Genomic DNA, 13,009 nt, shown 5'->3' with positions numbered 1-13,009 from the left:
TGTTGTACCCGTGCTTTGCAACGGGAAGAAGACACAAAATACTAACATTTTGATCTTTACATTTGTTGTATAAAATAGTTACACATATAGGCTACCACTTTTAGAAACAAAATTTGGCTGCACTTTAGTATCTGTCCTACACTCATAACAATGAAAAATATCGATATAGGCTATGGATTATTCTATATATTCATTTAAATTAATAGTACTGTACCCTGTCAGTAAACTTTATAACTTGTTAATGCGAATTTAATATCACAGAACCAACTTGTGTATTTGAAACAGCTGACGAAATTCTTTTATTCGTTTTAAATATTACTCATAAGGTTAACATGGGAAATTCCAGAGCCACTGGGGCGGAGCCCGAACGGACTTTTGAGATAAGAATGCGTCTATATGTTAATCGGGAATGTGAGCTATCATCACACCAAATTTCAGCCCAATCCGGCCAGTATTTTCTGCGTTTACTTGTCACAAACATACATCCATACATCCAAACTTTCTCATTTATAATATTAGTAGGATTAGTAGGATATATATATATATATATACCATAATACCATATAACCACACTACAAATTTAATTCTACAATATACGGTACGTAGTTTTATCCAAACAAACGATCAAAAACCCCGAATGAAATTTTTAATTGACTTAATAGTCAATGCATATAAGCGAGTCTTATCTTTCGATGCAGATTAAATAATACAAAGGCAGAGGAATGCGCGAGACCAAGGACAATGTCACGGCACGGTTGCTATAGAAACGACGCAACGAGAATTGCGCGCCAACGTCAACTTAACGCCAGACTGTGTAAACACGCCGCGTGTGTAGTGTTCGACGGAGCTATAGTACTTTCAGTTGGCAATACTGGCTTCTAGCCTCGAGTGAGGTGGTTCAACCATGAGAAGCGCCTCAAACTCCTGGGTAATCCCCGGTTAGCTCCTCCCACTCTGCCCCCTATCCCCACCTAAAAGACGAGCAAGTGGTAAGTCGGTCGGGAGGATTGACGACAAGTTGGTTTCTCGAATATAATAATTTAGTTTTACATGCCGGTCAACTGGACTGACGATGAAATAACTTGTCGACGTACTGGTTTTCAGCATTTATCTATTTAATTAAAAAAGACGGTCTAGTGGCCAGACGACAAAGTATCTTGTCGGTCTACTGGTAGGCTCCCTGCGGCTCGTGCGTAAACATTGCTCTCGTGTGCAGCAAAGTGCCACTTTCACCACTAGTTACACAAATAACTATTTTCAGTTATGTTTACTTACAGAACACATGTAGCATGCATACCTCAAAAATTGATTATCCATTGTGTATTAATTCATTCATTTTTGGACTGGATTTTGTTTGATTTATATGACCGGTTAGAACTAGACGTAGGATAACTTTTGTCAGATATTGAAACAGCTAGCTGCATATATTAATATGAAGATCTTCGAGTCCATAATTAATTATGTGAAGTCTTGCATTGTTCCTTGTTTGATGACGAGAATAAATGTATTTATAAATAATTGCATCAACAATGATTACTGGTTTAATATATTGAAATTATTTTTATGGGAATTAGTTGACTATTTCTATTCAGTTAAAAAATGGTCTTACACGATTGAGAACAACTATAAGGTACCTAAAGAAATATAAAAATGGTCATCAATATATGTTGCTTTTCAAAGGGTCCCTGGTTTTGCAGTCTCTAAAATCAAAATCGTGCCTTTTAAAAGTGACCCAACACGATTTTAGAGCACACCATGTAAAAAATTCTCCTTTGAGATGTATGTTGAATTCAACCTCAAACTTCAAAGTGTCAGTGTAGACAAAAACCACGTGCTCGTATTAGACCAATTTTCTTTAGGCTATCAGATGTTTATAAGAAATCAGTTATTTACGAGTATTTACGCTTTTGGACACTTCCATTTCCACTTCTATCCTGTTTTCGAATGTGACGATTTATAGCAAAATTTATTTAAAAATGGTCATTCGAGCCGGATATTTTTTACGAAACAATAATTGTTTCAACTCTGCGTCAGTTCAGACACAACCACTTCCTCGAATTCAATTTTCTCCAACCGATATTCTATTTTCACAGCGGAAAACCACGAAACCACACGTGATAAACAGGATGCGAAGAAGCTCACGTTTCCTCAAGTCTGCGGCTGTGATCTAGGTGGCACTGGCGGTGCAACGTCCGTGCAGTTACGTAATATCGGTGGCTGTGGCAGCGAACGTCCTTGGAACGCGACTGACCCAATTTCTGCACCAATGTCATTTGGAGGTCGCACATGAATGCAGCCGTTCATAGATAACTCTTCTTCAACGGAGAATCAGATGTTCGAGGACGTCTCTTGACATTCCTACATAATTGGAAAGGAAATCAGACACTTCCAAGGTTGACGAAGAGGTATTCGTAGATTGGACGGATTTGGAAACACGAAAGCTCGAAGCAAGGTCGAATAGTTGATTATACATCGAGGATCAAACGATCAAACACATTTCATAGTACTATAATTAGTGAACAGATTTAGTTCTGTTACTCTGTGTTTTTATTGGGCAAATGAGTGGTTAGCGTGCTAACGAGAACAACAGAGTGCCTTTAGAAATGTCAGAAGTTCGTTTTGAAGGATTGAAACTGCATTAGCTACCACTGATCATTATGTTCAACAACTGATCGATCATGAATTCAGAATTGCCCAGTCCTGTTGATCTGGAATCAATGCAAATGAGAAATTTTTAATAGCGGAGTTTTCTCAAGTAAATGTTTTGCGAAAGGCTACAATGCATATGCAACCTTTGGAGGAGGCGTAGCGTTATAGGATTGTACGTAGAGGTTTATTGTGCTCTAGTGTAAAGTATTTGGCTTTGAATCCACAAATATTAATCTCAAACAAATGCAAAGCATCTAGTAGGCCAGGACTGTGTAGGGTGATTGCACCAGTGAATGACAGTTCAAGCTTGAGTTTCACCATAAGTAGACTTTTCTTTCTTGTCTATACTCCTTTTATCTATCTATGGTTTCACTTGTATCCAACATGAGAAAACGTAATAGTTTGTTTTCTACAGTGTATGGAATTTATAAGTTTATATGTCTTCTTGTCCGTATTTTCCCTTACTTCCTAATGATAAAACTCATTTGTTATGTTTAAAACCGTGTTAAATAATATAAAATATACTTTATAGCACATAAATCATTGTTCATGTGTATGGCCGCATATTATATAGCATCGTTGTATTAAACCCCCTCCTCACTAAATAACCAATTTAGCATTTCAATTAAAAAAAAAAAAAAAACACATTATTACAGTACCTACCCTGTAGCAACGCCCCAGTCGCAATAATTGAGCCACATGTAGTAAATTAATCACTTTAACCTTCCAATAATTATTGGCACATAGCTGAGACATAAAACTTGAACTGTCAGTGGTAAACCGACCATTGTTGCTGGTACAGTATTGTTTTTGTTGTTATAGTTTGTTATTGTTTAAATTGTTAACAAACAACAATTATTATTGAGATGATGCTTGAACACGTGAAAGGATAGGAATGCAGAGTTCCAAACAATATTTAAAATGCATTAACATTCTAACAACAATCAGCTGATGAATAACAGAACGGACGCAAAGGAGAAAAACAATTGGGGAGATTTCCTAGTACAATTTTATCTGTTTATGATTAAAAACTGGAACTTAACACAACCCCTCCGCAGCAAACCTGCAGTTTCCAAAGTTTGATCCAAGTTGGTTCCAAGTTTGATCAAAATACATCGATAAACAAGCAAACTACAACATAAAATTTAAACGAATAGTGTTTTTAGCCTCTGAGGAACCCGAAACGAAAAATAAAATCGGTCCAGTTAGTCTTACCTTGCCACCAACGGTAATATATCATTCCCTATATGGGAAATTCGCTAATCAGTGATTGTCTAACGCTCGATTTTGGTCGGTGTATGCTCGATATCGAGCAGTGTGTGTAGAGATCACGTGAACGTGTTGTACATTGTACAGTCATCCCAAGAGGAGCACGTGGCTTCTCACGATATAATGGGATCACCCTCCGCGGCTCGGGCTATTCTCGGACCTCTCCGACCTCGTGTTGTCACAGCATGTGATACGCGAATACGCGAAACACAGATCAAACTAGGCCCTATCATGTACTTGTAGTGTGTACAATTGCAGATCAGAACTTTATAAAAGTCGCAAAAAAAGTCTCGCAATTCTCTCATTCAGTGCTACCTCAAGTTGTGCCTCTAGCTGAACATGAAATTTAGTTCATCGTTATATACTTTTTTCGTACTGTTAATTTTCTGATGAATGTTGATATACATTCGGAACTTTCCACACGTGCTATGGACAAGATGATTTAGAAACTACGAATAGGCTTACCACACTCACTTATGAAAACATAACAGTCCATAGAAAATATCGGTAAATTTTCAATAGCGATGATTAAAGAACAATCAAACTTCATATTCCCAATTTCTGTCCAATACATCGAACAAATTATAATGGACGGTTCAGACCAGAATCAGAATACGTAAAGGATATCAACGTCGAAATTAATACCTTGACATCACTAGGTAAGCAAACATCGAATTGGGTATTCTCATAAAAACTTAGTTCGATACATTTCCTAATCATATACGAAAAATTTTGCCAATTAAAGTTTGTTAAAAGATTCTAGCCTAATTAATTTAGTTAGATATTTGTTATCGAAATAACCAACGTTTTTCATTGCATAGAAAACTTATCTGCACGCTAAATGAATCATTCTTGGACATTTCATTGTACAAAATACAACCATCAATCAGGGAAGAGCTGGCAGTTGATTATAATTAGCCCAGCTGTTCCGGTCCGGCTTGTGGTTCAAGGCCGTGAGATATCAGCTGATAGCAGACGGCGGACATTCCCGCGTTATCGCGCAAATTGCCGCCAAATTCGCGACAATATAGATTTAGCCATCTGTTTAACGACCTAACGTTACAATTAAATTACAGCGTAGTAATTCAGTTATTGGAAAATCTTTAAATAAATATTGACATTTTATTTATTAAACTATTAGTTACAATTCAATTTCGTAAATAATTTTCACTGTATCTAAACTCATATTTCCCTATTTTTACATTTTCAATTTAAAATTTACATAAACGTTACAACTTTCCCCGATACAAACCAAACCAGTCACGAAGACTCAATTCAGTCTAACCAAATTAATATGTTTGTAGCTCAGTCTTAATTAAGAATAAATTAACATTCTTGAATTTGTAAACAAGTTCCCCATACAATGATTAACTGAAATACCGGTACTGAAGATCCATATAATTCTATTTCCCTTCGTTTTCGATACATTGATATTTAGATGTGGTATAAAAGATGACCACAATAAGTTCACCTTTCGGTTTGGCTTAGTTGAAAAGGTGCATTTGACAGAAGTAATTATATTTGACTCACTCTGTCTATGGCAAAATTAAAATGTTGATTTAACACTGGTACAGATTCAGCATAGGAATCGTATGCACTGTACACTATCAATACTGTACTGTCAAATGTACAATGTTAACTGTTACTCGATCTGTTACGTTCGAACTTAATATCGGTGGCTGTGGCAGCGAACGTCCTTGGAACGCGACTGACCCAATTTCTGCACCAATGTCATTTGGAGGTCGCACATGAATGCAGCCGTTCATAGATAACTCTTCTTCAACGGAGAATCAGATGTTCGAGGACGTCTCTTGACATTCCTACATAATTGGAAAGGAAATCAGACACTTCCAAGGTTGACGAAGAGGTATTCGTAGATTGGACGGATTTGGAAACACGAAAGCTCGAAGCAAGGTCGAATAGTTGATTATACATCGAGGATCAAGCGATCAAACACATTTCATAGTACATACTATAATTAGTGAACAGATTTAGTTCTGTTGCTCTGTGTTTTTATTGGGCAAATGAGTGGTTAGCGTGCTAACGAGAACAACAGAGTGCCTTTAGAAATGTCAGAAGTTCGTTTTGAAGGATTGAAACTGCATTAGCTATCACTGATCATTATGTTCAACAACTGATCGATCATGAATTCAGAATTGCCCAGTCCTGTGATCTGGAATCAATGCAAATGAGAAATTTTTAATAGCGGAGTTTTCTCAAGTAAATGTTTTGCGAAAGGCTACAATGCATATGCAACCTTTGGAGGAGGCGTAGCGTTATAGGATTGTACGTAGAGGTTTATTGTGTTCTAGTGTAAATTATTTGGCTTTGAATCCACAAATATTAATCTCAAACAAATGCAAAGCATCTAGTAGGCCAGGACTGTGTGGGGTGATTGCACCAGTGAATGACAGTTCAAGCTTGAGTTTCACCATAAGTAGACTTTTCTTTCTTGTCTATACTCCTTTTATCTATCTATGGTTTCACTTGTATCCAACATGAGAAAACGTAATAGTTTGTTTTCTACAGTGTATGGAATTTATAAGTTTATATGTCTTCTTGTCCGTATTTTCCCTTACTTCCTAATGATAAAACTCATTTGTTATGTTTAAAACCGTGTTAAATAATATAAAATATAATTTATAGCACATAAATCATTGTTCATGTTTATGGCCGCATATTATATAGCATCGTTGTATTAACCCCCCTCCTCACTAAATAACCAATTTATCATTTAAATTAAAAAAAAAAACACATTATTACAGTACCTACCCTGGAGCAACGCCCCAGTCGCAATAATTGAGCCACATGTAGTAAATTAATCACTTTAACCTTCCAATAATTATTGGCACATAGCTGAGACATAAAACTTAGAACTGTCAGTGGTAAACCGACCATTGTTGCTGGTATTGTTTTTGTTGTTATAGTTTGTTATTGTTTAAATTGTTAACAAACAACAATTATTATTGAGATGATGCTGTGATGCTTGAACACGTGAAAGGATAGGAATGCAGAGTTCCAAACAATATTTAAAATGCATTAACATTCTAACAACAATCAGCTGATAAATAACAGAACGGACGCGAAGGAGAAAAACAATTGGGGAGATTTCCTAGTACATTTTTATCTTTTTATGATTAAAAACTGGAACTAAACACAACCCCTCCGCAGCAAACCTGCAGTTTCCAAAGTTTGATCCAAGTTGGTTCCAAGTTTGATCAAAATACATCGATAAACAAGCAAACTACAACATAAAATTTAAACGAATAGTGTTTTTGGCCTCTGGGGACCTTGAAACTAAAAAGAAAATCTGTACCGGTTAATCTTACCTTGCCACCAACGGTAATATATCATCCCCTATATGGGAAATTCGCTAATCAGTGATTGTCTAACGCTCGATTTTGGTCGGTGTATGCTCGATATCGAGCAGTGTGTGTAGAGATCACGTGAATGTGTTGTACATTGTACAGTCATCCCAAGAGGAGCACGTGGCTTCTCACGATATAATGGGATCACCCTCCGCGGCTCGGGCTATTCTCGGACCTCTCCGACCTCGTGTTGTCACAGCATGTGATACGCGAATACGCGAAACACAGATCAAACACTATCGTGTACTTGTAGTGTGTACAATTGCAGATCAGAACTTTATAAAAGTCGCAAAAAAAGTCTCGCAATTCTCTCATTCAGTGCTACCCTAGTTGTGACTCTAGCTGAACATGAAATTTAGTTCATGGTTATGTACTTTTTTCGTACTGTTAATTTTCTGATGAATGTTGATATACATTCGGAACTTTCCACAGGTGCTATGGACAAGATAATTTAGAAACTACGAATAGGCTTACCACTCTCACTTATGAAAACATAACAGTCCATAGAAAAATATCGGTAAATTTTCAATGGCGATGATTAAAGAACAATCAAACTTCATATTCCCAATTTCTGTCCAATACATCAAACAAATTATAATGGACGGTTCAGACCAGAATCAGAATACGTAAAGGATATCAACGTCAAAATTAATACCTTGACATCACTGCCGTTGGTAAATAAATAAATAAATCACTAGGTAAGCAAACATCGAATTGGGTATTCCCATAAAAACTTAATTCGATACATTTCCTAATCATATACGAAAAATTTTGCCAATTAAAGTTTGTTAAAAGATTCTAGCCTAATGAATTTAGTTAGATATTTGTTATCGAAATAACCAACGTTTTTCATTGCATAGAAAACTTATCTGCACGCTATATGAATCATTCTTGGACATTTCATTGTACAAAATACAACCATCAATCAGGGAAGAGCTGGCAGTTGATTATAATTAGCCCAGCTGTTCCGGTCCGGCTTGTGGTTCAAGGCCGTGAGATATCAGCTGATAGCAGACGGCAGACATTCCCGCGTTATCGCGCAAATTGCCGCCAAATTCGCGACAATATAGATTTAGCCATCTGTTTAACGACCTAACGTAACAATTAAATTACAGCGTAGTAATTCAGTTATTGGAAAATCTTTAAATAAATATTGACATTTTATTTATTAAACTATTAGTTACAATTCAATTTCGTAAATAATTTTCACTGTATCTAAACTCATATTTCCCTATTTTTACATTTTCAATTTAAAATTTACATAAACGTTACAATTTTCCCCGATACAAACCAAACCAGTCACGAAGACTCAATTCAGTCTAACCAAATTAATATGTTTGTAGCTCAGCCTTAATTAAGAATAAATTAACATTCTTGAATTTGTAAACAAGTTCCCCATACAATGATTAACTGAAATACCGGTACTGAAGATCTATATAATTCTATTTCCCTTCGTTTTCGATACATTGATATTTAGATGTGGTATAAAAGATGACCACAATAAGTCCACCTTTCGGTTTGGCTTAGTTTAAAAGGTGCATTTGACAGAAATAATTATAATTGACTCACTCTGTCTATGGCAAAATTAAAATGTTGATTTAACACTGGTACAGATTCAGCATAGGAATCGTATGCACTGCACACTATCAATATTGTCAAATATACAATGTTAACTGTACTACTGTACACATTCTGTTACTCGATCTGTTACGTTCGAACTCTAAACCTGTGGCGCAGTGGTGTGAGTAGGGTGCAGGTGTGCCTACACTATAGAAGGTAAAGGATCACGAAGAGGGTGGGTAAAGCCTCACATCTGCACCTCCCCCACCCCCTCCCACCTACCATTTCAGCACCTGGCGGAGGGTGTAATCTAGAAAAATCCCAATTGAATATAAAGCCTCACATTTCAGTCATCACCATGGGAACCGAATGTTCAATCTATCGGAGTACATTTCTAAGCTGTATACTCTGTCAAGTTTTATTGGACATAGGGTTCAAGATAAGTGTATATGTTAAGGGGTTGGAAAATGGCTGATTTGTTGGGGGTGTAATTAGTTAGTTTCAATTCAAAGAAGATTAGGAAGAGTAATAGTAGGCGCAAAAGCCAAAGGTTGTCAGTTAAATCCCGAACAGTGCCGATTCTAAACCCAAATGCTATTTGTCGATACAGTAGCTAATTAGGGTTTATGATATGGGGCAGACTTTAGAAAGGCAGACCAGTTTCGACATTACCAATGTTGAGAATGTCTTGGGCGATTATAAAATCAAAATACTACGAAATTAGATCAAATAACATTGTAGGATTATTGGGCAATTTTCCTTAATGAAACGATAGATAACGATTACAAAATAACTCTCAATATTAGCTAATGACATTTTCGTCTGAACTCGTAATTTGGGACTAGAAGATTAATTATATTATGACAAAGCCACATTTAGATAAAAAGAGGACAACTTAAAACCTGCAGACGATAAGGATGGGTTTGTTTGTACAAGACATGTCTACATTAGGTAATAATCCAAATTAGTGATGATTTATTTTCGTTTTCATCTTGTGACATTGACTATTTTATTTTACCAAATTATTACTTCAGTACCGTAATCGAAATGAACGAAGGTGTGACTTTAGTATATTTGTAAAGCCTAAGTTAAATTATTGAAAATGACGATTTCCAAAATACTTTTCTCGCAGTGTGTAAAAAAAAAACTCCACTTGGTTCCTTACAAAACTGAAATGTTAACTTGAAGACATACAAAGTAATAGTTTCTCTCCGAAAGTAGACCAGAGTGCGACATTAGTATTACGTAGAAACTAAAGCATGGAGAGGCTAATTTAGGTCAAAAAGAGGCCCTATAAAAAGATTAAAAAGAAAAGCAATTTGGTAACTAAATATAGCATCAGGAAAAATCACAGAAAACACTCCAACCGAGTTGTTACCGCTAGTGGTTGCAATTGCAAGGTGTGCGGGATTAATTGGACTCACTCAATACATGCGAAGCAACGCCGTGTCCAATTAACAATTAACAGCAGTGCCTCTGTACAGTTCCGCGGTTATCAGAACGTACAGAACCAGCCCAGCTGTCAGTCTGGCTATCAGCTGATAGAGAAGAGCTGAATGTGATAACGAACCACGTGACATTACACAGCTAGTCACGGTGGTGATGAAGTCAGTGGAGGTAAATCCCGAAATGGTAAAAAATTGTGAAATGGTGTAGTATGAAAATTATGGTAGAAAAGTCGGTGGTTAGATTCAGAGAAAAGTCAGTGCTGTAGCTTGATGTTTAGAAACTTGGTCAATGCCCTTGAATGATGATACAGTAGGCCTATGGCTTAAAGACACAGCTGATCCTTCCTTCACGTTCGACATAAAATACACGCCACTAAAGTAATGAATGATGAATTGGATAGTCAATTAATTCATTAACTCCCTTTGTCTTCATAGGAAATGGTAGGTGTTACGTTAAATGGATTAGGTTGGTCTCGTGATCTTAGCAGTAGATAAAGGTTGGAGATAAACAGGAACTGAACCCAGTAGTCTGTTGCCATGTGTAAGTTAAAAATTAACATCTGGAGCCTGTTTCATAATAAACTACAAACTAATATTATTAGTAAATCAGCAATTATTCATCATAATTATATTTAGGAGACAGTTGAAATGAATAAATGGTATAATTTTGTAGTTATTCTTATCAAGTAATAAGCCTACAAGTTTGGCATTTCAATTCACTTGCAGATATTTAAAAAACATTAATTTGAAAAAAAACGCCAAAATTAAAAAAGTAGGCCTAAAATGATTGGTAGGTAAGGCTCAAAAAGACTAACATATGTTACGGGATGTCGACGAGATCATACATATGAAAAGAGTGGCCGGAAAGGATTAAATTGTACTTCGATAAAAATAAACCAACAAATATAGCTTCATGTATAATTGGATTTCAATTTTGGTAGTCAGGTAAATTTTTCGAGAATTTCCCATATGGAAAACCAGTTATTTTCTAACCGGCAATGCCGCGTCCTCAATTTGACATGTTACGTCACGACCATCGTCGCAATCTTCAATGAATGGTGCAATTGTGTTGACAACTAGTCCTAGTTAAGATTACAATAATTAAATTAATGGAATGAAGTCGAGCAATTGGAATGAAATTGACATTGATTGGTTCGTTTAACCTTTTACGTACGTTACGCGGTTTACTATAGTTTCTATGTCTATTCGCTTAACTTAATTCAAACCGATTAACTTAAGTAAATTACGTTTATTTCTTGACTTGCCGGTTAATACAAGTACAGTATATTTTTTGTGTTACAAGTGCTGGAATGTGTACCGACATGCCGTTGTGGGGGGGGGGGAGGGTGAAGGACCCTGGTCTCACACACTGACCTACAACCACTAACTAGCATAACCACTTTCACTAACCTGCATTAGCGGAAGAGCCCCTTCAATCATCTTGCACTTTCCCTCCTTGGTCTTCGTTTGTACGACTTTCTCGCTCTCCATTTGAGGTTATGTTTCGGCTAACAGCTGTTCGCTAATTCGACGATTGTCACGGGTACGCCACTCGATCAGCTGATTGATGTAGGGAGAAGTCGCACACACAGTGTCACTCCGACCGAACCAACACACCAAAAGAAAAATTGCGATCTTACCGGCGAAGACCTCGTGTGCTCGCCGTAGGAGAACAGACGAGTGCGCAGAAGTCGTGCGCATCCCCCTCCCCTCCCCTCCCGTCTTGAACAGATCAACGTCGCATCTCCGCGATTATTCAATTAGGCCGGTCAGATAATAGGTTATTTTCCATGTTAAGAAAATATGTGAGTCCGGTAGAACTAAAGTTGATCGTTAAATTTGAACATATTTTACAAAAATTTAAAATATTTTTATGAGAAGATCGAGTTTTTTTATGATTCAATAGGCCTAGTCTAAGTGTTGTTTCTGTTTGGAAATAAAACACAGATGTATCAGAGGTTCATAAAATTATGTGATTTGGTTATCAAACTGTGCACACTTATGACAGTATATCGTAAAGGTGACAATGCTGGAGTATGAAATGTTGAAATGGCGTAACTTTAAGAAAACTTATCAAGTACATTCAAAAGATAGTGGTTTTAGAGGAAGTCTTAAAACGAAGAAGGCAACATTTAAAATTTTCCACAGATTATTTGTTATATATTTTATAATCTTCACCACGATCAGGATCCTTCAAGCGTGGAATACACTGTGTCATAGAGACATCTTTTTAGACACATTTTACTTAATGTTATCTAGTTTACTGAAATTTCACTACGAGGCTCTACGAGGGGTGGACAAGTTCATCAAATTATACAGAATCTTTAGTCACGGAGCGGATTGCTGGACCATTTGCTATATTAAAGCGCCGAGTGGACATTCCTATCCAATTATTCAGCCCAATCTTGTCTATTGTGAAACATCCAATGGCGTTGTTAGCGAACATTGTGTCAGCGAGACCAGCGCGGGATTCACACAACTAGACAATTATTACATCTCCTTTCTGCTTGTGCTTTTACGTAACCAAGTGCGTGGCAGAGTTTTGGAAGGTACAGTCATTGACTTTGAACAATGCAAGTAGACTTCTCATCCTATTGTAAAATGTGACGTTGGTTTTGACATTATGTTGGTGACGTCAGAATGCGCTGGTGTTTAAATTATTCTCTCTGGGGTATATTCAACTATTTACGCTTCGCCCATTGGTTACAATATCAA

At 36.7% G+C, this 13,009-nt stretch overlaps 1 protein-coding gene across 1 annotated transcript in view; it reads right to left on the bottom strand.

Moving 5' to 3' along the window:
- LOC128990737 (terminal nucleotidyltransferase 5C) overlaps positions 1-11,941 on the bottom strand; it is a 106,487-nt gene extending 94,546 nt beyond the window's left edge. The window contains exon 1 of the mRNA XM_054413281.1: positions 11,705-11,941. Coding sequence (XP_054269256.1) covers positions 11,705-11,785 — 81 coding nt within the window. The 5' untranslated portion in view covers positions 11,786-11,941. The remainder of the gene's footprint in view (positions 1-11,704) is intronic.
- Between the last annotated feature and the right edge of the window lie 1,068 nt (positions 11,942-13,009).

Source organism: Macrosteles quadrilineatus, unplaced genomic scaffold (genome assembly GCF_028750875.1).
Source record: "Macrosteles quadrilineatus isolate MER2022 unplaced genomic scaffold, UCM_ALF_1.0 Scaffold_3__2_contigs__length_128488019, whole genome shotgun sequence".
Classification (NCBI taxonomy): Eukaryota; Metazoa; Arthropoda; class Insecta; order Hemiptera; family Cicadellidae; genus Macrosteles; species Macrosteles quadrilineatus.
Note: the sequence above shows the minus strand (reverse complement) of the source record. Positions and strands in the feature narration are given on the sequence as shown.